Source organism: Oncorhynchus gorbuscha, linkage group LG26 (genome assembly GCF_021184085.1).
Source record: "Oncorhynchus gorbuscha isolate QuinsamMale2020 ecotype Even-year linkage group LG26, OgorEven_v1.0, whole genome shotgun sequence".
NCBI classification, from domain to species: Eukaryota; Metazoa; Chordata; class Actinopteri; order Salmoniformes; family Salmonidae; genus Oncorhynchus; species Oncorhynchus gorbuscha.
The window spans coordinates 22075367-22103181 of record NC_060198.1 but is presented as its reverse complement, the minus strand read 5'-3'; the positions used below and the strand labels follow the sequence as shown (position 1 = coordinate 22103181).

Genomic DNA, 27815 nt, shown 5'->3' with positions numbered 1-27815 from the left:
AAATGGGCTTCACTTTCTATTAACCCAAGATCACATAATACACACATTTTTCTTCTTTGGGGACTTGTTGAATCTACCCATCTCTGGTGCCAGAGGGATTGTGCCATATCTTAGCAGCTCACAAATTGACCAATACATATTAATATGAGTATTTTATTATACGTGTTACATTTATCCTAGTCATGTCCTTGTAATCAGTGATAATGCTACAGGTGATAAAACAATTCCTCAACAATAAAGTAATACTCCACTCTCTTCTAACCTACTCTGGTCTACTCATTTAGTCCTAATATTACTTTGGCTTATGATCTTATTCACATATGTTTCTTATACGACTTCTTTCTAAAAATGCTTTATTCCATCATAGAAATGTGTGGGCTTGTAGGCTAAATAAGATTGAGTGCTGTAATGTCACATTTCTCAACCATAAAAATACTTCATACCGGATGTAGTAACTCCAGTGCAAATAAGTAGCCAATACCTTCCTGTTTGTCATTCTGACCCCGGCGTGAGGGGGAATTGTGTCTGTTGTACTTTTAAGGATACATCTTTGAAATAGTTTCTCGAACGTAAGTTCAGCATTCTCTCTTGACAATGTAAAAATGTTTTTCTGTCAATATCCTATATTTTTATTCAATTGATTGTGAGTATCAGTTCCTCAATGTGTAAGGTCAGCCTCGTTCAGCTTTGTTCCCTTTAATTGGCTAGTAGCTAATAGTATTTTTTTTAATCAGTTAAGGTTAGTTAGCTTTTTACAGTAGTACTAACGTGATTTTTGTATTTTATTTTTACTGCTAGCCAATTAAAGGGAACAATGCTCATGCTACTGGTTTTGCTATTCTCGTAACGTTATCTAGCTAATTGTTAGCTCACTTATCGTACTCTATACGGACAACGGGGCAGAAGCAACTAAGAAAGTTTGCCAGCTAACATTAAATTGTTAGTGTGTTCTGCTGGGCTAGTGCTATCGTAAACTATATAGCTAGCTAATGTCAGATGAAAGGGGTTAGCTAGCTAGTTCAGTATCTTTGGTGTATTTTATGCGTTGCTCTGGTCTGACACGGCTGCATAGCTGACTAAACTCAACTCACGATTTCAAGTTGAGTTTAATCGGCTAGGCTTCCTGCAGACTAGACCGGCGTAACATGGCTAATGTTAGCTCTTTTTCAAATTAACTTGATGACTTGCTGCTAGCTAGTAGTACCAACAATCGGTATAACGACCACCGAATCTACAGCAGCAAATGACCAGTTTAATCTCTTATCTCATCATTCACAATGGTTATCTAGCTAAATTTGCCCTATCAAATTGTATTGGTCTCACACACAGCAGATGTTATTGCGAGTGTAGCGAAATGCTTATGATTCTAACAATTTCACAACAAAACCTAATGCACACAATCGAGTAAAGGAATGGGATGATTATATATATATATATATATATATATATATATGTATATGTATGTATATATGTATATATGTATATATGTATATATGTATATATGTATATATGTATATATGTATATATATATATGTATATATGTATATATATGTATATATGTATATGTATATATGTATATATGTATGGATGAGCAGTGACAGAGCGGCTAAGATGCAATAGATAGTAAAGTATAGATGGTGAAGGATATAGTATATACATATGAGATGACTAATGTGTAAACATTCTTAAAGTGGCATTATTAAAGTGACTAGTGTTCCATTTATTAAAGTGGCCAATGATATCAAGTCTGTAGGTAGACAGCTGCCTCTGTGCTAGTGGTGGCTGTTTATCAATCTGATGGCCTTGAGATGGAAGCTGTTTTTCAATCTCTGTTTTGATGCACCTGTACTGACCTTGCCTTCTGGATGGAAGCAGGGTGAACAGGTAATGGCTCGGGTGGTTATTTTCCTTGATGATCTTTTTTGCCTTCCTGTGACATTGGGTGTTGTACATGTCCTGGAGGGCAAGTAGTTTGCCCCGGTGATGTTGTACAGACCGCACCATCTTCTGGAGAGCCCTGCAATTGTGGGCGGTGCAGTTGCCGTACCAGACGGTGATACAGCCCGACAGGATGCTCTCAATTGTGCACCTGTAAAAGTGGGTTTTCGGTGACGAGCCACTTTTTTTCAGCCTCCTGAGGTTGAAGAGGCGTTGTTGCCTTCTTCACCACACTGTCTGTGTGCATGGACCATTTCAGTTTGTCGGTTATATGTACACCGAGGAACTTAAAACTTTCCACCTTATTGATGAGTTTGGAGGGTACTGTGGTGTTGAATGCTGAGCTGTATTCAATTAACAGCATTCTTACATGGGTATTGTCCAGATGGGATAGTGCAGTGTGATGGCGATTGCATTGTCTGTGGGGGCAGTAAGCAAATTTGAGTGGGTCTTGGGTAATAGGTAGGGTGGAGGTGATATGATCCTTGACTAGTCTCTCAAAGCACTTCATGATGACAGAAGTGAGTGCTATGGGGCAAAAGTCATTTGTTACCTTAGCATTCTTGGGAACAGGAACTATGGTGGCCATCTTGAAGCATGTGGGAACAGCAGACTGGGGTAGGGATGGATTTAATATGTCCGTAAACACACCAGCCGGTCTGCGCATACTTTGAGGACCTTGCTAGGGATGCCGTCTGGCGAGGGTTTTTACTCGCGTTGGCCACGGAGGAGGAGAGCCCACAGTCTTTGGTAGCGGTTGTGTCGGTGGCACTGTATTGTCCTCAAAGCTTGCAAAGAAGTTGTTTTAATTTGTCTGTGAGCAAGGTGTAGATGTCTGTGACGGGGATGGTTTTCTTTTTGTAATCAGTGATCATCTTTAGACCCTGCCACATACGTCTCATGTTTGAGCCACTTTATCTCTACTTACGCTTTGCTTGTTTGATTGCCTTACGGGGGGAATAACTACACTGTTTGTATTCGGTCAAATTTCCCATCGCCTTGCCATGATTAAATGCAGTGGTACGCGCTTTCAGTTTTGTGAGAATGCTGCCATCAATCCACGGTTCCTGGTTAGGGAAGGTTTTAATAGTCAGTGGGTACAACATCTCCTATACACTTCCTTATAAACTTGCTCACCGTGTCAGCGTATACGTCATTGTCTGAGGCTACCCGGAAAATATCCCAGTCCACGTTATCCCAGTCCACGTGATCGAAGCAATCTTGAAGCGTGGAATCCAATTGGTCAGACCAGTGTTGGATTAGACCTAAGCAAGGGCGCTTCCTGTTTTAGTTTTTGCCTATAGGAGGGGAGCAACAAGATGGAGTCATGGTCAAATTTGCCAAAAGGAGGGCTGGGAGGGCCTTGTATGCATCACGGAAGTTAGAGTAGCAGTTGTTAGTGTGTTACTTGTTTGTGTACTGCAATCGTTATGCTGATAGAATTTAGGTAGCCTTGTTCTCTGATTAGCTTTGTTTAAATCCCCAGCTACAATAAATGCAACCTCGGCATACATGGTTTTCAGTTTGCGTGGAGTTCCTTGATGGACGTCTTGGTATCCGCTTTCGGGGGATATGCATGGCTGTGACGATAACCGAGGAGCGTTCCCTTGGGAGATAATACGGTCTGCATTTGATTGTAAGGAATTCTAGGCTAGGTGAAAAAAGGACTTGAGTTCTTGTATGTTACAATTACACCGTGAGATGTTTGCTTCTGTCGGCGCGATGCACTGAAAATCCCGTTGGCTGTACGGACTCTGACATCAAGTCCCCAACTAGCCATGTCTCTTCGAAACAGAGTATGTTACAATCCCTGATATCTCTTTGGAAAACAACTCTTGCCCTAATTTAATTTACTTTGTTAACTAGGGACTGGACATTAGCGAGTAATATACTCCGAAGCGGTGGGTGGTGGGCACGCATCCGAAGCCTCACTAGAAGACCTCTCTGGCACCCTCTCCTCCTACGGCATTGTTTTGGGTTGGCCTCTGGAATCAGTTGAAATGCCTTGGGAGGTGCAGACAAAGGATCCACTTTGGGAAAGTTGTATTGCTGGTAAGTCTGATATCCAATAGTTCTTCCCGGCTGTATGTAGTAACACTTAAGGTTTTCTGGGCTAACAATGTAAGAAATAATACATTAAAAAAACAAAATACTGCACAGTTTCCTAAGGACTTGAAGCGAAGCTGTCATCTTTATCGGCGCCATCTTGCCACCAAGTAGTTGAAGTTACTGTTCAGGATTAGTATAGCCTAACTTGGTCCATGTTGTCCCTCTGCTTCACCAAAGGCAGATGCCTAGGTGACAGTGTTTGAAAATAAAAGAGAATACTACCCTTTCATATAATGATGAAGACCTATTCTATTGAAATAAATAAACGTCCTACTGTCTCTCTCCTCACAGGAGTCCTCCTCTCTCCATGTGCATCCCTAATGGGCGGCTGGTCTCGTATTGCGGTGCTGGAGCTGTACCGAGCACTGCTCCGTGCAGGGCGCAACCTTCACTACACAGACCGCAACTGCTACCAGCGCGCCGTGGCCGGGGAGTTCCGCCGCTGCCAGGCCCTGACCGTGCCGAGCGACAAGGAGGGCACACTGAAGAGGGGCCAGTTCTTCCTCAGCAGTAGACTGGGGGGGCTGATGTAGGTGGGGGTCAACCATCCAACCACACCTCTAGCAAGACGTGCTTGTGTCAGACCACTAACAGGTAAACTATTCAGATATTTAACTGACCACCTATCCTATCGCTCTCATAAGATGATAATACATATTTTAATAATGAAAGTTACAGTCCTTGAGTCATGGTAATAGAACGCAAGACTCTTCACATCTGCATAAGTTCTTTCTTTGTTCTTCTCTCATAGTTTTTCCCTTCTAACTCTACATTCACAAAGACAGAATGGCGGGAGTGAACGGTGACCGTAAAGGAAAGAAGGATGACAACGGAATGGGCACGGCCGTTGACTTTTTGCTCTCTAATGCCAAGCTTGTGCTTGGGGTCGGAGGAGCTGCCATGCTTAGCATTGCAACACTAGCAGTCAAAAGAGTAAGTGGGACATTCTCTAAGCAATTATTTTCTTGTAAATGTTATCATGTACGTTATTTGTCCCTTGTGCCAGTTCAGTTGTAGGCTAAATGTGATCACCTCTCACTATTTGGCTTCTGATCTCCACATCAGTCATTTCACTGTTTTTAACCACGAGTGGAAGACATGTCCATTTCATGAAACATTCTAATGGACAATAAAGCTTTTCAATTCAATCTCCTTTCAGATGTATGACCGTGCCATAAGTGCTCCGACCAGCCCTACTAAGATGGAACCATTAGGGAAAAGGAGCTGGGAGGAGCCCAGCTGGATGGGCTCGTCACAACGGGTACTTAACCATGACATGAAGTCAACAGTGAGCAGGTCACTGCAGACTCTACCCACCACCTCCAACTCCTTTGAACCAGGTTAGGTACGCTAATGTATTTAGGGTGTCACACACAATATTATTCCGCATTACAACTATCAACATTACAATCGTGTCGTTAGCTCACCCCACAGTGTGAAACGTTGCCAATGGCGCTACCAAACTGGTACTTTTTCAGTGGTGCAACTGGTTAGTACATTGTCAAGCAGGATGGTTATGCGTGTTGGCAAGGTAGAGGATGTGAGATCAAGTACTGGTAAGGATTGGTGAGCGAGGAATCTATACTGCTAAGCACCACAGGGACGCCTGTTAGACTCACACTTGCTCACACTCGTACACATTGCCTATCTGTGTTCAGAGTGAGGCCTGAACGGTAACACTTGGGATTGATGTAGTAGCAGGTGGTCACAGTGGGTTAGTAGTGTGTTTCAGATGATTTGACCTCATCTCTGTGTAGTGTTTTTTTTTTAATCCTTGGCTTTGTCTATTGACGACAGGATGGCTGATGGCAGGATGGCTGTCCTTCCTGTATTGTGGGTGATGCTACTGACTCTCAGTGCTTGCTGTAGGAAGCTATAGGGTTGTTCCATTTGGTTTCAATCAGTTTTTGACCGCATCTCTTTTGATTTGAACTCAACTTTTCATACATATTTGCCCATGGTTGAAGTGATCAGAATTTCTTTTTGGACCTGAATACTAAAACGTGCAGGAGATGGAGGTGCTCAAAGTTGACCCATTTTTGCATACCATACCATGAGACAACCATGTATTCATCACTTGAAAAGATTAACAGTTAAGTTTGATATAATTTAAAAGCTTGAAAACAGGGTTGTCAAACTATATTATAAATTGCATTAAATAAATATTTAATTGATCTAAAAACATGTAAACTCAGATTCATTTTCATTTTTACATATGTTGATGCTTAGACCCTGATGTATATCATCTGAGGTGTACTGTATGTGTTGTGCCTGCCATTGGTTGAGACACAGCACACTCTTGAATACTGGGTGGGTGTCATTTTAATCATAGAAATATAATTCATAGAATGGACCCATCCCTTCAGAAGGCTGCAATTTAGCTGGTACACCTTTGAAATTGAATTGAAATTTGACATTCCAATTACTACCGCAAAGATGGCCACCGGTCCACCGCCCGTCGAATGTCAATTTAAATGGAATGTCTATTCTATTATCTATATTTATATGATTTCAATAAGTTTCTTATGGAAGATAGACATTGTAATTTTAAAACTGATATTCCCATTCAAGTCAATATTTTCTGTGTGGACCTCTGTTAGCAGTTGATGTTACTCTTCAATAACACAGACCCCAAAGCAAATCAGGGGGAGGAAAAATGGTTTATTCTTATTCAAAGAGGACGGATCATGCATGGAGGTAGATGTTCATGCTCCCCTGTCCTCAGTGATTGTCCCCAATGATTCATTACACAGAACAAAGGGACAGGATGTCATTTTTTGTAACCCAGCCCTAGCCTGTGGTTGACCAATTAGAATTCCTTGTGATAAAACTGGGCCAATGGCCAAATAACAAGTATCCTATCTCAGGTTGGACCAATGAGAACGTGCCACATGTAGCTAGCTATAAGTTCAGGACTGACATTCCTAACAGATGTTGAACTGAAAACAAACTATTTCCATTGATAATTCCCTATTGACTTTCAGTACTTTTGACCTCACGTCCTCTGCGTCGTGTATTTATCTTTGACATATTCATACACCTCCAATCATCTTTGTGGTCCAATTGGAAAGTTGAAATGTCGATGTCATTCCCATTTTAGTGCATTCATCAGCCAAAACATTACACTCACTCTGTATTCAAGTGCATGCTGTGTCTCAACCGATGGCGGTCGCAACATAAACCTCAGATGTAAAATAGGATCCAAGCTACAACATTTGTGAATCTGTGTTCACACATTTTTAGATAATTTACGTTAAAGGTTAAGAGAATATTTAAAAAAAGGCTTATTTCCTTTTTTGTTTTAAAGAAATGACCAAATAGTTTGACAATCCTGTTTGTAAGCTTTTAAATTATATCAAACTGAGCCATTTTATCTTTTCAAGAGATAGACATGCAGTGGATGTCCCATGTTATGGTGGGGTATGCAACATGAATCACATTTTGGGCACCTCTCTCCTGAATGTTCTGGCATTCAGGTCCAAAAATGCCCTTTCTGACCACTTCTACCATGGGCAAACATGTATGGAAAGTTTTGTTCAAATTTAAAGGGGTGCTGCCAAAGCTATTGAAATCGACTGGAACGACCCTATAGTTTTGTTAGTAGAAGCCCCACTAAATAGACTCAGATGCAGTGGCGTGCTGTGGGCCTGGGGACTGGGCCTTCAGTGAGGTCTTACACAGTCCCACCTGAATTAATCCACCTCTTATTACCATCATTATGCCATGGCTCTGGACACTATACATTTAGACAAACGCAGTATAACCAGGCGTCGCACCCAAAGCAGTTTCACCGTGATGATAAAGACAGAACTATTCACTGAAAATAAAAGAGGCTATTTGTCATTTTATTTTGTTAATATATAGGCTATTTAATATCAATGAAATAAAATGCGAAACATACATGCACATTTAATAAAAAATAAAATGCATTGTATGCCTACTCACCAAAGACTGATTATTTGAACACAAAATCCATCTTTCTTTAGCTCAAGACTTCAATGACTCAGACTACAACAATCTGTGCATTTTTAGTTCCACCAATAAGTCATTTTCTATCGACATGGAGGCTAATGCTGAAAGCAGAGTCTGTCCAGTAGCATTTCTGGAATACGTTTTGATTCACTTTAAGGCCGAGAATGACCGCTCGACAGAAGCCGTGGACACGGGGATAGTCACTGTCACACATGCCAATGTGTAAAGTTGCCCCATGTCCCCATTCAGATTTTTCTGATTAAGGAAATCAAGGAGATCAGAGGGACTTTTCCCTTCAAAATCAGTCATGGCATACATTACAGTCAGTTCTGTTTTTAGCTTGGATAGGTTGAACAGTGTTCCGTGACTCTTAAGCTGGATAATTTTTGTTCTGGTAGGTCTGAAAGTGCTGGGGGTCCAGGAGGGAGAGAAACATTACTTTTTCGTGGTCTTGAAACCTGTTTCGAATCTGGCAAAGAATGTTGTCCAGAATATTGTTGTGGAGTTGTTGGTAGTATGTGTGAGGGTCTCCTTGTGCTGGGCCTCTGCGTGTGCTGGGTGAACTTGAGATGCGCTGTGTCATCGTAGATTTGACTGAACCTGCGGCTCTCTCGCTCAATTGTAATAATAGGCATTCCCAGCAGTACTGTTTGCAGTGCTTCTCGGAGCCTGTTAGCCATTGATAGCGCTCGTAGTTGGAACTTTGAAAGTGGCGAACAAACCCCTTTCCCGCCTGTGACAGGCTTTGTAGCGTCGGGCGACCTCTCCTTACAATGTCTAACTTTTCTTGAAAAGTTTGTCTTGAGAATGTCATTATAATTATATCCTCGACCAAATCGATATCTTCTCCTCCTTCCGCCATTGTGGGTTGAAAAAACAGCTTAGTAGTATGCAAATGAATTTGTTTATCAAATTCAGATTCCTAGTTCTGCATAGACCTGCCCATAGGACCTGCCTCTCAATATTGGTAATCTAATCAAAAGACGTGCACGCACTACGCCTGCTAGCTGGCTCCTGTGTAACACTGGAGCCAGCCAGCAGGTGTACAATAGCCAACTCTAAAGCTGATTGGTTGACACGAAATTTTCATTTCCATTCACATTAAGCTACAAGCGCCCGCACTGTTGATTCTGAAGGCCTGGGAGCAGATTTTAGACCCCTGGCAACACATGATGGCTGAATATGATTGGATAAAAGATCTAACATAAAGACCAGCCCAGTCCAGATCTCAACCTGGGGCTGGAAGCAGTGCAACCAAGAGGAAAGTTATGAAATGAAGAGTACTCTGGGGAATAATTTAATATGTATTTGTGGGAAAATATATTTAAAATATATATATATATATTCTGATGTTTAGGCCAGCAGAGAAGGGCTTGCTGGCCCTGATGGCCCACCACTGCTCAGATGGCTAGTTTCTATTGAGCTCCATTAGATATTTTATAAAGTAAAAAAAATACCTCAGTCTGTGGTATTTTGGATGGTTCTCTTATGCCAGGTGTACACTACACAACTTTCAAAATCCTAACATTGCTGAGCCTCTCACATTTAACGACTGTCTTGTGTCGTTTCTTTGTCTTACCAACATATTGGTGCTCACGCTAAACAATGTGGCACAAACCAGGGGGGGTCACACACTACAAGAATCTCCACTTGGTCGTGAGGATTCTCAATACGGTCTGATCTCAACTTAAGAAATGGTGTAGCGTATGCCCGGCTTTAGTAGTAGGTTACTCTCTGTAGGAGAGGATCGTTTGTTTAGCACCCTCTTTCGTGGTACTTGTTCCCATTAGTTTGGTTTGATTTCCTGTTGTCACCCAATATCCTTTCTTTGGTTCTTATTTACCTCCCATGCCCTTTCAACATATTTGATTTATTTATTAAAGTGTCTGGCATTATCAGAACGTCCAGCCGACATGGGCTTATTTGCATTGTATATGCTGATTTAAAAAAATGTGTGTATATATATATATATATACATTTTTTTTAAATGGTTATTTTACCCATACCTGCACATTACTAACCTCTGCCTGTCGTGGCTGTATCCCCCTCAGACTGCATGCGGAGGGCGACGGGGCGGGGACGTAGCGTTGCAGGAGAGACCGACCTCCTCCGTGCCAGGATGCGCCTCTCCTTACAGGAGAAACTGTGGGAATTCTACCAGGAGCGGGTGACCATTCCGGCTGAGGAGCAGGCCACAGCACGCCGGGCCGCCCTGGACATCTGCGCTGAGCTGAGGATCTTCCTGCACGGCAAGCTGCCCGACATGCCCCTCCGAGAGATGTACCTCAGTGGCAGCCTCTACGATGACCTGCAGGTAATAAGAGGGTAGTAGTAGGACAATTGTATTATCCCTCCGGGGGAAGGGGATAAAGGATAGATATCACTTCACAGGTTTAGGAGTGTTGTGACCACAAACAATGCTTTTTTTTATCTCTGTGCTCGTCTCTGGGTTTGAAATGTTGTGGCTTACAAGAATAATACTATTTGCTCTCTCTCACTCTTTCTCAGGTGGTGACAGCGGATCACGCTCAGCTCATGGTCCCTCTGACCCTGGAGAAGAACCTGTGGTCGTCAGTGCCCGGTGAGGACATCATTATGAATGTTCCGGGCTTCTGGCTGATTCGCAGGGAGAACCTGGAATACTTCCCCCGAGGCAGCAGCTACTGGGACCGCTGCATGGTAGGAGGCTACCTCTCCCCCAAGTCTGTCTTGGAGGTGTTTGAGAAGCTGGTGGCGGGCTCCATCAACTGGCCGGCCATCGGCAGTGTTCTGGACTACGTGATCCGGCCGGTGGTTCCCTCGGAGACGCTCACCCTGGAGGTCCAGTACAAGACGGACCGCCATCTTTATGTGGACTTCCTACCTCTGCTGGTGATGGACAACGGCGCCTCGCTGATCGCCAAACCACACAGGCTGGCTGCTGAGCGCCACGAAAGCCTTTGGCGGCAAAGCTTCCGCGTGGCGGAGACTGCGCGCCTGCGGGCGCTGGACCAGGAGGACGGGGGCTGCCGCTGCGTCTGCCTCAAGGTGACTAAAGCTGTGTGCAAGCTGAACCCCGCCCTGGCGCGCCTGTCGGCCAGTCTGCTCACCAGCACCATGCTGCTGCTGAGCGAGAAGGAGGGCGACTGGACCCAGGAGGCACTGGCTGACCGCTTTCTGCAGTTGCTCCGCTCGCTAGTGGGACACCTAGAGGCTGGGAGGCTCCCCTGTGCCCTGATCCCAAAGGTCAACCTGTTCTGTGAGCTGACGCCAGTGGAGGTGGATGAGCTAGGATATACCCTCTACTGTTCTCTCTCAGACCCAGAGGGACTCCTAAGGACTCCTTATTCTGACTGAGTCTGATCATGGGTTCTAGGGTTTAGGACAGATGGTATATAATTCTAAGGTTCCATAGATTCCATACTGCAGAAGAGGATATGATAGGTAATTCATATGTGCTTCAGACATGGACCATGTCCCCTGTGACCACGTTGCTGTGTGATTGAGTCAACATCACGTGTCTGGAGTTGCTGTTTACTCAATCAATATGTTTCTCTTGTACTTTTTTATTTGTGTAATTATGTTTGATTAAGTAGAAATGCAAAATCAACCACTTTGGTAGGATATGTTTAAAAACATATTTTTGACATTGCAAGCCATATCTGCTAAATTCAAATACCGGATCATCCAAATACCAGTTAAACCTCAGATGATGAAACCAGTCCCTTCATAATGGTGAACGTACGCCGTTTATAAATAGTACTGTACAGAGGGGTATACTAAAAAGCATGATCAAGGAGTTAGCCAGCTAACTTGCCTAGATATCCTAAAAATTACTTTTTATGTAGAAAGATCATCTTCAAATGGGCTTGGTCTAAATTAAGCTTTCTTAATGAACCAAAATAATATACAGTTATTTCTGGTTGTTTATCAAAGTTGAACCTGCTTCGTAGTATATCCCTTGGTTTAGGGCTCAGTGTTTGTTGAATTGGGGATTGCTTCATTGACTAATATTCTTTTACCGTAATATTATGTAACCAATTTGGAATGAATGATGTCAGAAAAATATTCTATTTATTAATTATAATTTGTGGGAATGGAAATTGGTCTATTTGAAAGATATTATAGCTCCATTCTCAGATTTCTGGTCTTTCAAACTGAGAGTATGATGGGTAACATTAGTCTAATGCGAGTTAATATCATGTCTTAACAGGGGCATGAAAGAAGAGATCTTTCAGTCAAGTGAACAAGCCTCAATAATTGGCTCTAGCATTATTGGTCTCTACATGCATTACCGGTCAAAAGTTTTAGAACACCTACTCATTCAAGGATTTCTCTTTATTTTTACTATTTTCTACATTTTAGAATATTAGTTAAGTACTTAACTATGAAATAACACACATGGAATCATGTAGTAACAAAAAATTGTTAAACAAATCAAAATGCATTTTGTATTTGAGATTCTTCATATAGTTACGCTTTGCCTTGATGACAGCTTTGCACACTCTTGGCATTCTCTCAACCAGCTTCACCTGGAATGCTTTTCCAACAGTCTTGGAGTTCCCACATATGCTGAGCACTTGTTGGCTGCTTTTCCTTCACTCTGCGGTCCGACTCATCCCAAACCATCTCAGTTGGGTTGAGGTGAGATGATTGTGGAGGCCAGGTCATCTGATGCAGCACTCCTCACTCTCATTATTGATAAAATAGTAAACTCTAATGAACTTGTCCTCTTCAGCAGAGTTAACACTGGGTCTTCCATTCCTCTGGCGGTCCTCATGAGAGCCAGTTTCATCATAGCGCTTGATGGATTTTGCGACTGCACTTGGAAGAAACTTTTGAAAAGTTATTGGAATTTTCTTTATTGACTGACCATGTCTTGAAGTAACGATGGACTGTAATTTCTCTTTGCTTATTTGAGCTATTCTTGCCATTTATATGGATTGGTCTTTTACCAAGTAGGGCTATCTTCTGTATACCACCTCTACCTTGTCACAACACAACTGATTGGTTCAAACACATTAAGAAATAAATCTATTCCACAAATGAACTTTTAACCAAAGCTGTCATCAAGGCAAATGGTGGCTATTTGAAGAATCGGAAATATATCAAATATATTTTGATTTGGTGTAACACTTTCTTTTGGTTGCTAAATGATTCCTAGTGGTTAGAGCGTTGGACTAGTAACCGGAAGGTTGCAAGTTCAAACCCCCGAGCTGTCAAGGTACAAATCTGTCATTCTGCCCCTGAACAGGCAGTTAACCCACTGTTCCTAGGCCGTCATTGAAAATAAGAATTTGTTCTTAACTTACTTGCCTAGTTAAATAAAGGTAAAATAAAAATATCCATATGTGTTTTTTTCATAGTTTTGATCTCTTCACTAATATTCTACAATGTAGAAAATAGCAAAAAATAAAGAACCCCTTGAATGAGTTGGCGTTATAAAACTTTTGACCGTTAGTGTATATAGCTTACTATTTAGCTGAGACTTGGAGGCAGGGTGCTTATTATTACTCTGACATGAGATGCCAGTTCAAATGGACCGATAGTTTGGTGACACCGTCAGTACTGCCACCCCTAACAAGGTAAATTGTCTTAAGCACTGTTGTGGTCCACGAGGAAACAAGACCAGTGAGTGTGACATGGTAGGGGTTGTTCTTCTACTGCAGGGCACTTCTGGTACTGTAGAATGGTATCGTACAGTTTGTGCTGTAGCCAACTCTTCTCGTCATGTATGGCATGGCTAGAAGAGTTTCTTATACACTCCCTACAGTATGGGACCATGTCACACTTAGCCTATTCTACCACTGTGTAAATGGATAGAATGTAATATTGACCATGTGAGCCGCCCCTAAAGCAAATGCTTGTGGCACGACTGAAATCTTGACATTCTTGAGTTAAAAAAGAACATGTTGCCCCACTTTTTTTTTTGTTTTGTTTTTTTTCCGTTCTTGAAGCGAGTGTTTTTGATTTTGGTTCAACTTAGCTCAACTTGCAGTTATTTCTGAAATTGAAGCAAACTTTGCAAAGGTAGAAACCAGTGGAGGCTGCTGAGGGGAGGACGGCTCAATAATGGCCGGAATGGAGTGAATGTTATCAAACACATTCATGTGTTTTGATTCCATTCACTGCATTCTAACCATTAACGTCCTCCTCAGCAGCCTCCACTGGTGGAAGCACCCACTATAAGGCCTATTGTATAAATCACATAGGTTTCTATCTTCATGGGATTTAAGTTGCGGATGATTTGTGTTTCCTAGTACTCCTCCCAAAGTTGTTGAATGAAAGAAGGTTGAGAAATAAGAATATATACTTTCATCTTAGGTAGGTTTGCCGTTTGCATGAGTAAGAATACCAATGTATTCTTCCGGGGTCGCTCCTACCAGGTGGCGTGGCGAGAATCTGTCTCCTCACCACGCGCTCTCACCACTGGTGTCCCCCAGGGCTCTGTTCTAGGCCCTCTCCTATTCAAGTCACTTGGCTCTGTCATAACCTCACATGGTCTCTCCTATCACAGCCCAGTCAAAACTGTTCGCTGCTCTGGCCCCCCCAATGGTGGAACAAACTCCCTCACGACGCCAGGACAGCGGAGTCAATCACCACCTTCCGGAGACACCTGAAACCCCACCTCTTTAAGGAATACCTAGGATAGGATAAGTAATCCTTCTCACCCCCCCCCCCCCCTTTAAGATTTAGATGCACTATTGTATAAAGGGACTGTTCCACTGGATGCCATAAGTTGAATGCACCAATTTGTAAGTCGCTCTGGATAAGAGCGTCTGCTAAATGACTTAAATGTAAATGTAATGTAGAAAGTTAATCATACATAGTTGTTATACACCATCTTTGTACTGTCTATGATGTCAAATGTCTTGTGACATTAAGATGAAATGCTTGACCTATATGTTCATTCATAGATCTTTGTTAGGTAGAACTGGTTGTTGCATACCTTGTATGAAAAATCTGCCATGACTTTCTCCTACTCATAACACAAAATGGTTGGTGTGCATTTGCAAATGAAACTTTGATAGCTGGGATGTTAAGCTGAGAGCAAAATTACCAAAAACAGAACACATCTTTGTCAGTCACTGTGGGAAAAAAAATATTGTTTCCAGTTGAACATAGTGTTTGCCTTTTGGGTCTGATCTTGCTTCAGTAGTCCCTACTGGTATAAGGTAACTCTTGCTCAGTCATGATACAGTGTCTTCAGAAAGCAATCATACCTCTTGACTTCTTACACATTTTGTTGTGTTACAGCCTCAATTCAAAATGTATTAAATAGATATTTCTCACCCATCTACAGACAATACCTCATAAATGACAAAGTGAAAACATGTTTTTGCAAATGTATTAAATTAAATACAGATATGTAATTTACGTAAGTATTCACACCCCTTTAGTCAATACATTTTAGAATCACTTTGCAGCGATTACAGCTGTCTTTCTAGGTAAGTCTAAGTGCTTTGCACACCAGGATTGAACATTTATCTGTACTTTTGTTTCTTTATTCTTCAAGCTCTGTCAAGTTGGTTGTTGCTAGACAGCCATTTTCAAGTCTTGCCATAGATCTTCAAGCCAACTCTAAGTCAACTGTAACTAGGCCACTCAGGAATTTTCAATGTTTTTGGCCTTGTTTTTTAGGTTATTGTTCTGCTGAAAGGTGAATGTGTCTGTTGGAAAGCAGACTGAACCAGGTTTTCCTCTAGGATTTTGCCTTTTCTTATTTATTTATTTATTTTATCCAAAAAAACTCCCTAGGCGTTGCCAATGACAAGCAGACCCATAACATGATGCAGCCACCGCCATGCTTGAATATATGAAGTGGTACTCTGATGTGCTGTTTGATTTGCCCCAAATATAACGTTTTGTATTCAGGACATAAAGTTGATTTCTTTGCCAAAGTTCTTGCAGTTTTTATTCAGTGCCTTATTGCAAACAGGATGCATGTTCTGGAATATTTTTATTCTGTACAGGCTTTCTTTTCACTCTGTCATTTAGGTTAGTATTGTGGAGTAACTATGATGTTGTTGATCCATTCGTCAGTTTTCTATCACAGCCTTTAAACTCTGGTTTATCAATGGTGTATTTAAAACAATGTAATTAATAACTTCACCATGCTCAAAGGAATATTCAATGTCTGCTTGTCTTTTTTTTTTACCCATCTGCCAATAGATGCCTTTCTTTGCGAGGCATTGGAAAACCTCCCTGGTCTTTGGGGTTGAATCTGTTTTGAAATTCACGTCTTGACTGGGGGACCTTGCAGATAGTTGTGTGTGGGTTTCAGCTTTTCATTTGTGGAACAAGTCTGGGGTTGTGAATACTTCCTGAAGGCAATGGACGTGGCTTATTTCTCAAAGAGCTACTTTGGCCGAGGACATTTGGGCTATATTCCCATGTCCACTTCATCATACCACTTTGGAATGCATGCCCAACCCTATACATTGCTTCATTCTTGGTGGTATGTTAGTGTGGATATTGGAACAAAGGAGTGTTCAGTTCAGACATTTCCCTTATTTATAGTTCCATTAACTTTACACTGTGTGCATTTAAGGGCTCTGGTAAACCCACATTGAAAGACTGCCAGGGTTAATCTGGTGTTGACAGAGTTGATGTCCAGCAGACCGGGATTTAAACCAGGTCAGGTGGCAGCTATAACCATCCCATGCCAAGATGTCCAGTGTTAAATCACAAGCCTTCAAGATTGTTATGCATATTTGCACATCTGATTTATTTATCTTCCCAATTACCACAATTCTCACACAGGTGGTATTCCACTAGGAGTGGAGGGTGTGCTTTGGTACAGTAGTGCAATATACAACTAAATCTTTGTAGAGTTTACTATTTATTGTACATTTGTAACCAGAAAGCATTTGGTAATGCTACAACCACAGTGTTCTGAAGAAGTGCTTCACTTCAGATGTACTGAATTCATGGGACTTTCTATAAAATAGTGTGTGTGCAGATTTGTCTTAAACTATAATTTCTGTGCTGTTGGTCATTTTGCCACGCAAGCTTGTTACATCTGAAGCCTAAAATAGACTACATCTACCTTGTGGATTTCAGCCTAGCGACGATATGCTTCCATGCAATGTATGTTTTTATGACAGTTCTATTTAACTTTAGCTCTGGAACTGAAATGGTACACAGCACTTTGTATACTCTGATAAATGTTGCAGCAGATGTTCGTGGTTTTTCTGTGAAATTTTAAATGAGTAAATAATTTCAAATCATGAGGCTTGTAGGGAAAATAATCTTTGGGTGGGATACAGCAGGTGAAGCAACGGGTAGCTGGCTGCAAAGATGGAAATTAAGCTAGCCCACAAGGCTAGTACTCTTCAGACCAAGCTAGTAGTGAATGTTCAGCTATTCAGCTAGTCAAATGGCATGGCATAGATTTTGAAACCGGCTAGTAAAATCAGGCCTACTAACTCAGTTGACCACTGCATAAAATTCTTAATTTTAATCCCTACACCTGCAATAGGGAAAAGGGTGGGGTTGTGACAGTTGGGTCAATTTCCTTCCCTGTACTTAACACTCAAGTATAGCTTCTTTAAGGGCACTTAAACTCCAAGGGTGTCCGCCGAAGCATACAACCATTAGCTAAAAGAAATTGAAGATACAATTCATTCTGGAAAAGGCTTGATTTTTATTTAATAAAATGCACTTATTTCAATGGGTTAGAATCATACCTTTTTAGGCTATAAACAGAAGCATTGTGGTCGACATACGTGTACACATCACGACATTGTTTCACAACCCTTGAAGGTATTACTGGACCCTGGTACATAGTTAAATTCACTGGACATCAGTTTTGTTAAATCAACAATTATATGCATGCAGTCTTCTGCTTCATCTGCAAAGGAAATGTATTTTGAGTAAAGACATGCATTCAGTAATCTGCTTGCCAAAAACAAAGTGGTTGCGTTGTCAGAGGAGATAGTGTATCTTTTCTGCCTAGTTGCGTCACTTTGTCTTTATACAAAACACCAAGCTGAACTGCCTACAGCAGCTTATATCAGTCTCGTTCTGCAACTATTTGTTAATCATTCACCGAACTCAAACACTTATTGGTCTTAAAACATTTTAACCCCCCCCCCCCCCCCCAAAAAAAAGGCCCACAAGAAGCAAAAGTTACCCCTTTGGAGTTTGTTCATTTTGGTGGTGTGCTTTTCCTCCTAATTCAGCATGATCTGTGGGGATTTAATAGGTACCAGTTCCACCTTGCACACCTTGGTTTCATAAGCCCACCATATTTCTTATACTCAAATCCTTCCAAATCTCCACAACTGGCTAGGGGCTGTTTTTTCTCCCTTCTACTTTGCAGGGGCGAACCCCATGCGGTCTGCGTCCCTGTCAAATACACTGTAGTAGCGTCCAATGAACACATCTCCCAGGATCCACAGTGGTCCAGCCGGAGGAGGGATGTCCATTGCCATGAAGCCTGACAGACAGATTTTTAGACCCATCTGGGACTCCTGCAGCACATAGGGGAGAAGCTTTGAATGATTTGTCACACTTCAACCTCTACAGGTATGTCCACAGAATGAAATAGATATATTTTCTAGACGTAATAAAAATGCATCTCTATGCATGCGAACTTTGATTAACCGTTTAATTCATGCTGATTGATGTCAAATTTCACAGACTATTTTCTACTGGCAGGCAGGCAGGCCACAGTGAACACTGGTCAGAAGGCGTAATTTACCTTCAGGATATAGTCATCTCCAGTCAAGTTGAACATCTTCCCTCCTAGGTTGAATGCGATGACGGGGAGAGATGGAACCTTCTTACAGTCAATCCAATACTGAGAGGAAGTGAAAGTTAAAAATAATTGCATGTACTTCACAAATCAAAACTTTGTCAGTACAATACAAATAAACAACTGAGGTTACAAGAAAATAGAGCCTTGCCAAGCATGATTGAGATCTTTTGTTTTAACGCAACGTAACGTAATCAACACTGCTAGCTAGCCAGCTAGCCGCCGAATAGCAGCACTGTAGAAACTATTACACTCAACGGAACGACTTGATTAGTGTAGTGTCAACAACGCAGCCACTGCCAGCTAGCCTACAAAGTCAACAACGCAGCCACTGCCAGCTAGCCTACTTCAGCAGTACTGTATCATTTTAATCATTTTAGTCAATAAGATTCTTGCTACGTAAGCTTAACTTTCTGAACATTCGAGACGTGTAGTCCACTTGTCATTCCAATCTCCTTGCATTAGCGTAGCCTCTTCTGTAGCCTGTCAACTATGTGTCTGTCTATCTCTGTTCTCTCCTCTCTGCACAGACCATACAAACGCTCCACACCGCGTGGCCGCTGCTACCCTAATCTGGTGGTCCCAGCGCGCACGACCCACGTGGAGTTCCAGGTCTCCGGTAGCCTCTGGAACTGCCGATCTGCAGCCAACAAGGCAGAGTTCATCTCAGCCTATGCCTCCCTCCAGTCCCTCGACTTCTTGGCACTGACAGAAGCATGGATCACCACAGATAACACTGCTACTCCTACTGCTCTCTCTTCGTCCGCCCACGTGTTCTCGCACACCCCGAGAGCTTCTGGTCAGCGGGGTGGTGGTATTGGGATCCTTATCTCTCCCAAGTGGTCATTCTCTCTTTCTCCCCTTACCCATCTGTCTATCGCCTCCTTTGAATTTCATGCTGTCACAGTTACCAGCCCTTTCAAGCTTAAAATCCTTATCATTTATCGCCCTCCAGGTCCCCTCGGAGAGTTCATCAATGAGCTTGATGCCTTGATAAGCTCCTTTCCTGAGGACGGCTCACCTCTCACAGTTCTGGGCGACTTTAACCTCCCCACGTCTACCTTTGACTCATTCCTCTCTGCCTCCTTCTTTCCACTCCTCTCCTCTTTTGACCTCACCCTCTCACCTTCCCCCCTACTCACAAGGCAGGCAATACGCTCGACCTCATCTTTACTAGATGCTGTTCTTCCACTAACCTCATTGCAACTCCCCTCCAAGTCTCCGACCACTACCTTGTATCCTTTTCCCTCTCGCTCTCATCCAACACTTCCCACACTGCCCCTACTCGGATGGTATCGCGCCGTCCCAACCTTCGCTCTCTCTCCCCCGCTACTCTCTTCTCTTCCATCCTATCATCTCTTCCCTCTGCTCAAACCTTCTCCAACCCATCTCCTGATTCTGCCTCCTCAACCCTCCTCTCCTCCCTTTCTGCATCCTTTGACTCTCTATGTCCCCTATATTCCAGGCCGGCTCGGTCCTCCCCTCCCGCTCCGTGCTCTTCCTCCCGGGGAAGGACTGCCCGTTCCATGATCTCGCCATCACGGTTGACAACTCCATTGTGTCCTCCTCCCAGAGCGCTAAGAACCTTGGCGTGATCCTGGACAACACCCTGTCGTTCTCAACTAACATCAAGGCGGTGGCCCGTTCCTGTAGGTTCATGCTCTACAACATCCGCAGAGTACGACCCTGCCTCACACAGGAAGCGGCGCAGGTCCTAATCCAGGCACTTGTCATCTCCCGTCTGGATTACTGCAACTCGCTGTTGGCTGGGCTCCCTGCCTGTGCCATTAAACCCCTACAACTCATCCAGAACGCCGCAGCCCGTCTAGTGTTCAACCTTCCCAAGTTCTCCCACGTCACCCCGCTCCTCCGCTCTCTCCACTGGCTTCCAGTTGAAGCTCGCATCCGCTACAAGACCATGGTGCTTGCCTACGGAGCTGTGAGGGGAACGGCACCTCAGTACCTCCAGGCTCTGATTAGGCCCTACACCCAAATAAGGGCACTGCGTTCATCCACCTCTGGCCTGCTCGCCTCCCTACCACTGAGGAAGTACAGTTCCCGCTCAGCCCAGTCAAAACTGTTCGCTGCTCTGGCTCCCCAATGGTGGAACAAACTCCCTCACGACGCCAGGACAGCGGAGTCAATCACCACCTTCCGGAGACACCTGAAACCCCACCTCTTTAAGGAATACCTAGGATAGGATAAAGTAATCCTTCTCACCCCCCCCCCCCTTAAAATATTTAGATGCACTATTGTAAAGTGGTTGTTCCACTGGATGTCATTAGGTGAATGCACCAATTTGTAAGTCGCTCTGGATAAGAGCGTCTGCTAAATGACGTAAATGTAAATGTAAAAATGTTTTGTTGACCATTCAGGAGAGCTAAAACAAAGGTTGGAACTGACAGAACAACAGGTAGACATTTAACCTACCTCTCCCATCAGTAGAGGCATGGCTCCGATGGCCTTGTGCAGCGCCCTGACCTCCTCTACAGGCCCGGTGATGAGGGGATGTTCCCGTGTCAACAATCGCCTGGCAACCGGCCTTGCACAGCGTCAGCTGGTTGCCCACTTCCACACTGCAGAGCACCAATTAGCTGTGATCACTCAAGACATAAATAACTTCTGTGTGCGATTTTATAAAATCAGTTGAAGGACATGCATCTGGTGTAATAGAAGCAATTATTGTTACCATGATCGTCTTTGATTATTTACATTTACATGAAGATTGCCATTTTTCCATTCACTATAATGTGGACCCTGCTTTATGGAAACAGCATGCAGTACCCCATCAGCCTTGAACTTCATGGTTTCGACAAGGGGGCAGTTCGCTTGTATGGATATTATAATAGAGCCTCTGTGTAGATGAGAACCAAGTTGCTTACTTGTTCATCTCGATCTGCCAATAGGCCTTGCGTGTGACGTTGACATAGTGCAGGTCTCCGGTGTAGTACAGTGGATCCGTGCCTCCCAGCATCAGCTCTCCTCCTACAGCAGCCGATGGATCTCTAAGGAACAGGATATCAAAAGGGGTTACAAGTTATTTGTTCATTGGATAAATCTACTAGTGCACTGGAAGAGGGTCTTGATCGTCAATCTAATATCAGATCAGAATATGTATTGCCTCAACCCCGTTGAAGCTAGTGGCAACAAGAATAGAAAGTTATACAAGTTCTGAAAATGAATTGAATTAACCTGTGGTTTATGTTCAAAGACTTTACCCATAAAAAGGAAGCCATTTTAAAGCTGCAATATGTAACTTTTTGGGTGACCAAACTAAATTCACATAGAAATGTGAGTTATAGATGTCATTCTCATTGCAAGCAAGTCTAAGCAGGAGATATGTTATGTGCACTATTTCTAGCTTCCTAGCTAGTTGTTGTTGAATCTTACTTTCAGTTTTGTACACCATCAAACAGCTGAAAATACAATATTTTTGGAAAAATGGAAAATATAGTTTGACAGCAGTTTAGATGGTACAATGATTCTCTACACAATAACGTGCTTGTTGTCACAAACTGAAATTAGGTTACCTATTTCACTTCCTTGTTTGAGGAAATATGACAGCAAATTTAGTTGAAGAATTTCAGGGTAACAGGAGCTCAAAATATCCCAGTTCAAATACAAGAAACTCCTTTCAGTTGACCTCCACCAACGGTGAACAGGACAAAAGTTTCAAAAACAAATCACAGTCACCAAACCACACATTGACCTAGGGCCCTCAGTAAGAATGTATTCAAAAAGGTAAAACCCCTAAAACCAACCAACCTGCTAATATAGAAGGAAAATATGTTCTGAGGCAGCAGCTTGGCAGCCATGGCGGTGTCAAACACAGGGGTTATATTTCTGACAGATATGGTAGGGTAGCCCATGCCCAGCACCCCGTCAAAGCGTGCCACTGCAAACGTGATGCCAGGTTGCTTTACGGCCTCACCAAACTGTTGACCAGTGACCTGCATGCCGGCCAACTGAGAAAGGGATGGAATGAAGAACAGGAAGTGTGATGTACAAAGCAGACTAAAACAGTGAGGTTTACAGACAATACACAGTAAGAAATGGTATGCAGACTATGCTCCACATTCAATCACTTAAAATGGACAGCGTTAAAATGTCACAAAAATGCTGTGGATTTGCCCACTTAAATGAGAGGAATGCAAAGGAACAATGGACAACACAGAACAGTCCACTTACAGAGACGGTGTCCCCACTGATGAACCCAGACAAGCTGCCTCTGCCATACTGGATGGAGAACTTTGTGCCATTCTGAACGTAGGTGCTCGACTTCTTGGAGTTATAACGATGGTGGAGCCCTAAGCAAGAGGTGCAATATGAAGTTCACACCTTTCTCAGGCTGGATAAATGGCATTAATTTTTATACAGAACAAACACGTCCCTTCATGATGCCTTAAACATATGAATATGATGTCCAATGCCAAAACATGGCTGAGCAAACAAGGTATTTGCAACTTTAGCTTTTGCACCCATCTCATGACTATATGATAGGAGACTCAGCAGGTAGTAAAACCATAATGTTACGAGTGAAGTGCATAGCCACAGGAAGTAGTTTGGGGGTGGGGGTGCTGCAGCGACAGGATGCAAAAAAGAAAAAAAAATCTGCACTGTAGACATCTATATTGTCCACTAATACAGGACTAGTGAAGGCCCAGTGCACTAGTGTGAACATTTTTTCAACTAAATGCATTTCTATTTCAGTGTTCACAAGCATTTGTAACGAGTCCAATAATTATCTGTACAAAACAGTCAATCTGATGGCGCTAACGGAGACGGCAGCATTAGCGACTAGCTCTTAGGAAACTTTGAAGTATTTTTTATTTATGTACATTTTTTTTTACATTATCTCAGGAAATGCGTGTCATTACATACAGCTATTGGATATTAGAGCAGCGGTAACTCACCAGAACTACCTGCATTACGACCAGGAATACGACTTCCCTGGATTGGATCCTTTGTTCACTCTCCCCAGAGAAATTTAACTCACTCCACAGGCTGACCCAAAACGTCGCTGGCGGAGGAGTGGCACTCGAGGCGGCCTGCTGGTTCAACTTAGGAGGTGCGCACACAACCCGCTGCTTCCAAGTATATTACTCCCTAATATTTCAGTCTTTGGATAACAAAGTTGAGTTGAGAACAAGGATTTTTTCCCAGAGAGACGTCAGGGCCTGTATCATACTTTGTTTCACCGAAACATGTCCCTCTCGGGATACTCCGTCAGAGTCGGTAAAGCCAGCAGGATTCTTACTACATCGCGCAGACAGGAATAAATATCTCTCCGGGAAGCAGAAGGGAGGAGGGGTGTTAAATGATTAACGACTCATGGTGTAATTCTAGGAACATACAGGAACTCAAGTCCTTTTGTTCACCTGATCTAGAGTACCTCAATTAAATGGAGACCATAATATCTCCTAAGAGAATTATCCTCCGTCATTGCCACGGCTGTTTACATTCCATCCCAAGCCATTACCTCAACAGTCATCAAATAACTTGTCTGGACTTTATGCAAACCACATATCCTGAAGCTGCATTTATTGTAGCTGGGGATTTTAACCAAGTAAATCTGAGGACGAGGCTGCCGAAGTTCTATCAACATATCGACTGTACTACTCGCGCTGCTAAGACTCTCAACCATTGCTATTCAAACTTCCGGAATTCTTACAAGGCCCTCCCTGCCCTCTTTTATGCAAATCTGACCACGACTTCATCTTGCTCCTCCCATCCTATAGGCAGAAACTCAAAACAGGAAGTATTCGTGCGTCAAACTATTCAATGCTGGTCTGACTAATCCCCGCTTCAGGATTGTTTTGGCTGACATGTTTTACTCATGTCGGCCACGGATAAGGAGAGCCCTAAGTCCTCGGTAGCGAGCCGCGTCGGTGGCACTGTGTTATCCTCAAAGCATGCGAAGAATGCGTTTACCCTGTCCGGAAGCAAGACGTCAGTTTCTCGCGATGTGGCTGGTTTTCCTTTAGTAGTCCTTGCCACATGTTTGAACCGTTGAATTGCAACTCCACTTTCTCTCTATACTGACGTTTAGCTTGTTTGATTGCTTTGCGGAGTGAATAACTACACTGTTTATATTCTGCCATATTCCCAGTCACCTTGCCATGGTTAAATGCGGTGGTTCGAGTGCACATACATGCATACATAATGAACAAAAATATAAACGCAACATGTAGTATTGGTCCCATGTTTCATGAGGTGAAATAAAAATATCCCATACTCTCAAAAAACTAATTTAACTCAGATTTTGGGTACCAATTTGTTTACATCCCTGTTCGTGAGTATTTCTCCATTGCCAAGATAATCCATCCACCTGACAGGTGTGGCACATAAAGCTGATTAAACAGCATGATCATTACATATGTGCACCTTGTGCTGGGGACAAATGTGACTCAAATGTGCAGTTATGTCAAGTTGAGGGAGCGTACAATTGGCATGCTGGCTGCAGGAATGAATGTTAATTTTCTCTACCATAAGCCACCTTCAACATCTTTTTAGAGAATTTGACAGACCGTCCAACCAGCTTCACAACCACACCAGCCCAGGACCTCCACATCCAGCTTCTTCACCTGCAGGACCGTCTGAGACCAACCACCATCTGAGAACAGCCACCAGGATTTTCTGATGAAACTATGGGTTTGCACAAAGAATTCCTGCAAATTGTCAGAAACCATCTCAGGGAAGCTCATCTGAATGCTCACGGTAATCACCAGGGCCTTGACGTGACTGCAGTTCAGCATCGTAACCGACTTTAGTGGTCAAATGTTCATTGGCATGCTGGAGAAGTGTGCTCTACACAGATGAATCCCAGTTCCAACTGTAGCGGGCAGATGGCAGATAGCGTGTATGGCATTGTGTGGGTGAGCGGTTTGCTGATGTCAACATTGTGAACAGAGTGCCCCATGGTGGCGGTGAGGTTCTGGTCTGGGCAGGCATAAGCTACAGACAATGAACACAATTGCATTTTATCGATGGCAGTTTGAATACACAGCGATAGCGTGACGAGATCCTGAGGCCCATTGTCGTGCCATTCATCCACCACCATGTTTCAGCATAATGCATGGCCCCATGTCGAAAGCATCTGTACACAATTCCTGGAAGCTGAACATTTCCCAGTTCTTCCATGGCCTGCATAGTACATTGAGCATGTTTGGGATGCTCTGGATCGACGGTGTATAAAAGTGTGTTCCAATTCCCACCAACATCTTCACACAGCCATTGAAGAGGAGTGGGACAACATGCCACAGGCCACAATCAACAGGCTGGTCAACTCGATTTGAAGGAGATGCTGCATTAGGCAAATTGTGGTAGCACCAAATACTGACTTGTTTTCTGATCCACATCCCTACCTTTAAGGCATCTGTGACCAACAGATGCATATCTGTATTCCCAGCGATGTGAAATCCATAGATTAGGGACCAATTTGTTAATTTAAATGGACTGATTTCCTTATATGAACTGTAACTCAGTAACATCGTTAATTTCCCCCCCCAGCACCCCTACTTCCTGCGGCTATGGTGAAGTGCAGTGAATGCAATAATAGACTGACTCACAGCATGCGACATCCAGGAAGGAGCAGTGAATGGAGGGCACCCACAGGTTGGAGGAGCCAGTGTCAAACAGCACAGTAAAATCCTGGGGTGGTGTGCCTATGCTGATCACCCCATAGTACTGAGCCTATAGAGAGATTTGATACAAACAACATTCATATGATAAATACATATGCCTAAGTCTATACTACAGTTCTCTTCTCCTCGCTCCTAGGGAGAGATTCTGAATGTGCAAGCTTTTAATTCAACCATATATTACATGACCTTCAATCTGGCCCATAATTAGAAGATTGGCCATGTTATGAAGGGTTGGAACAAAAGCCTGCACACCCAACTCCTGGAGAACCCTAGCTTTACTTATTGCTTTAGTCAGCCTAGATCAAGCTAGAGTTAACCCAGGCCTAGTGACAATATCCACTTACATCCATGAAGTTGGTGAGTCTCTCAACTGGCACTTTCGGGCTCGGAGTGTTTATCGGTACGTTAGCTCCTGCACCACCAACGGTCTTGGCCATGTCCTGTAGTTGTTCAAAACTCCTCCCATTGTCACTCATCAGGCGGCGCATACTGCGCGTCTTGTGGAGGGGAATTCTAAGGGCAAATATGTATGATAAGGAAAATAGAGACCGTTTTTGTCGTAATTTGATTAACGAATCATGCAGAACTCGTGCGCTCTACTTTCTGTTTTATACAAGTGTTCTACTGATGGCCCCATTCATTTAAGAGCAGCTTGGTTCTTTTTTAATGTACAATCTATGTTAATCTCAATGCAAACTAGATGTCTTGGACATGCCAGCGTTATGGAAACGTTCTACGTGTGCACCAAAATCTGAACTACATGTGCCTAAACAAACATGCATGTAATAACAATTGCATAATGTCAGGAAATTAAACTACCCCAGAGATAGCCTATTCTCACAGGATGGCGTAAGAGTAATTATTAAAGTTTCCCAAACAGTAGACAAATATTTTACCTTATAATAGCAGAGCTGTGCGCTATCAACAGCGCGATGGTTATATACAATATTTTAAGACACTTCATATTTTGTCTTTGATAGACCAACTGGATGGTAAGTTCTTTCACTTTAAGCACGAATTTTGGACGTCCAACCCGTCTGTCCACAGAAGACCCGAGCACTATCAAATCTACGCACTAAACCTAGTTATATCCGTATGTCTTTCGGTGATTTCCGTACACACTCGGTTTTCTTCACTCGGCCGAACCCTGATTGGAGAGAGCACATACATTAGACGGTCTTATTGGCTAGTAAAGTGTCCATCCTTTTAAATTGGTCTGCAATCGGGGATCCTTTGGACGTCCGGAGTGGACGTTTTTTTATATACTGCGCAGTTGATTCAAATTATAAAAGTTTGGGGGGATCCCGGATTAGCACCGACCATTCTAAATCAGCCACCATCCTGCGCACTTGACAAGTCGTTGTCTCAGGATCACAAGATACACGGAGAAGGGTCTGATTGCGGTCCGCAATTCA

At 43.0% G+C, this 27815-nt stretch overlaps 3 protein-coding genes across 6 annotated transcripts; 2 read left to right on the top strand and 1 right to left on the bottom strand.

Moving 5' to 3' along the window:
• The first annotated feature begins 467 nt into the window (after positions 1-467).
• LOC124015765 (MIEF1 upstream open reading frame protein-like) lies at positions 468-4970 on the top strand. Of its 3 annotated transcripts, none has more exons than XM_046331220.1 (4): positions 468-569; positions 3805-3990; positions 4339-4641; positions 4829-4970. In XM_046331220.1, the coding sequence occupies exons 2-3, from the start codon at positions 3939-3941 to the stop codon at positions 4578-4580; spliced, it is 294 nt and encodes a 97-aa protein (XP_046187176.1). In that variant the 5' UTR covers positions 468-569; positions 3805-3938; the 3' UTR covers positions 4581-4641; positions 4829-4970. The 3 variants fall into 3 exon arrangements, with proteins under 3 accessions (XP_046187176.1, XP_046187178.1, XP_046187179.1); XM_046331222.1 differs by having other exon boundaries at positions 4833-4964; XM_046331223.1 differs by lacking the exons at positions 3805-3990; positions 4829-4970 and having other exon boundaries at positions 514-569; positions 4339-4580.
• LOC124015764 (mitochondrial dynamics protein MID51-like) lies at positions 4505-12411 on the top strand. 2 transcript variants are annotated; one of them, XM_046331218.1, is made up of 5 exons: positions 4505-4641; positions 4829-4980; positions 5207-5387; positions 10071-10333; positions 10528-12411. In XM_046331218.1, the coding sequence occupies exons 2-5, from the start codon at positions 4834-4836 to the stop codon at positions 11353-11355; spliced, it is 1419 nt and encodes a 472-aa protein (XP_046187174.1). In that variant the 5' UTR covers positions 4505-4641; positions 4829-4833; the 3' UTR covers positions 11356-12411. The 2 variants fall into 2 exon arrangements, with proteins under 2 accessions (XP_046187174.1, XP_046187175.1); XM_046331219.1 differs by having other exon boundaries at positions 4513-4641; positions 4833-4980.
• A 5213-nt stretch (positions 12412-17624) lies between these two features.
• On the bottom strand, positions 17625-27723 carry napsa (napsin A aspartic peptidase). Its single transcript, XM_046330763.1, is given in 10 exon segments — positions 17625-18473; positions 18704-18802; positions 21188-21262; positions 21264-21333; positions 21640-21762; positions 22523-22722; positions 22946-23064; positions 26326-26449; positions 26745-26913; positions 27297-27723. Coding segments are annotated over 10 exon segments (1209 nt in total). The 5' UTR covers positions 27365-27723; the 3' UTR covers positions 17625-18311.
• Positions 27724-27815: the final 92 nt, after the last annotated feature.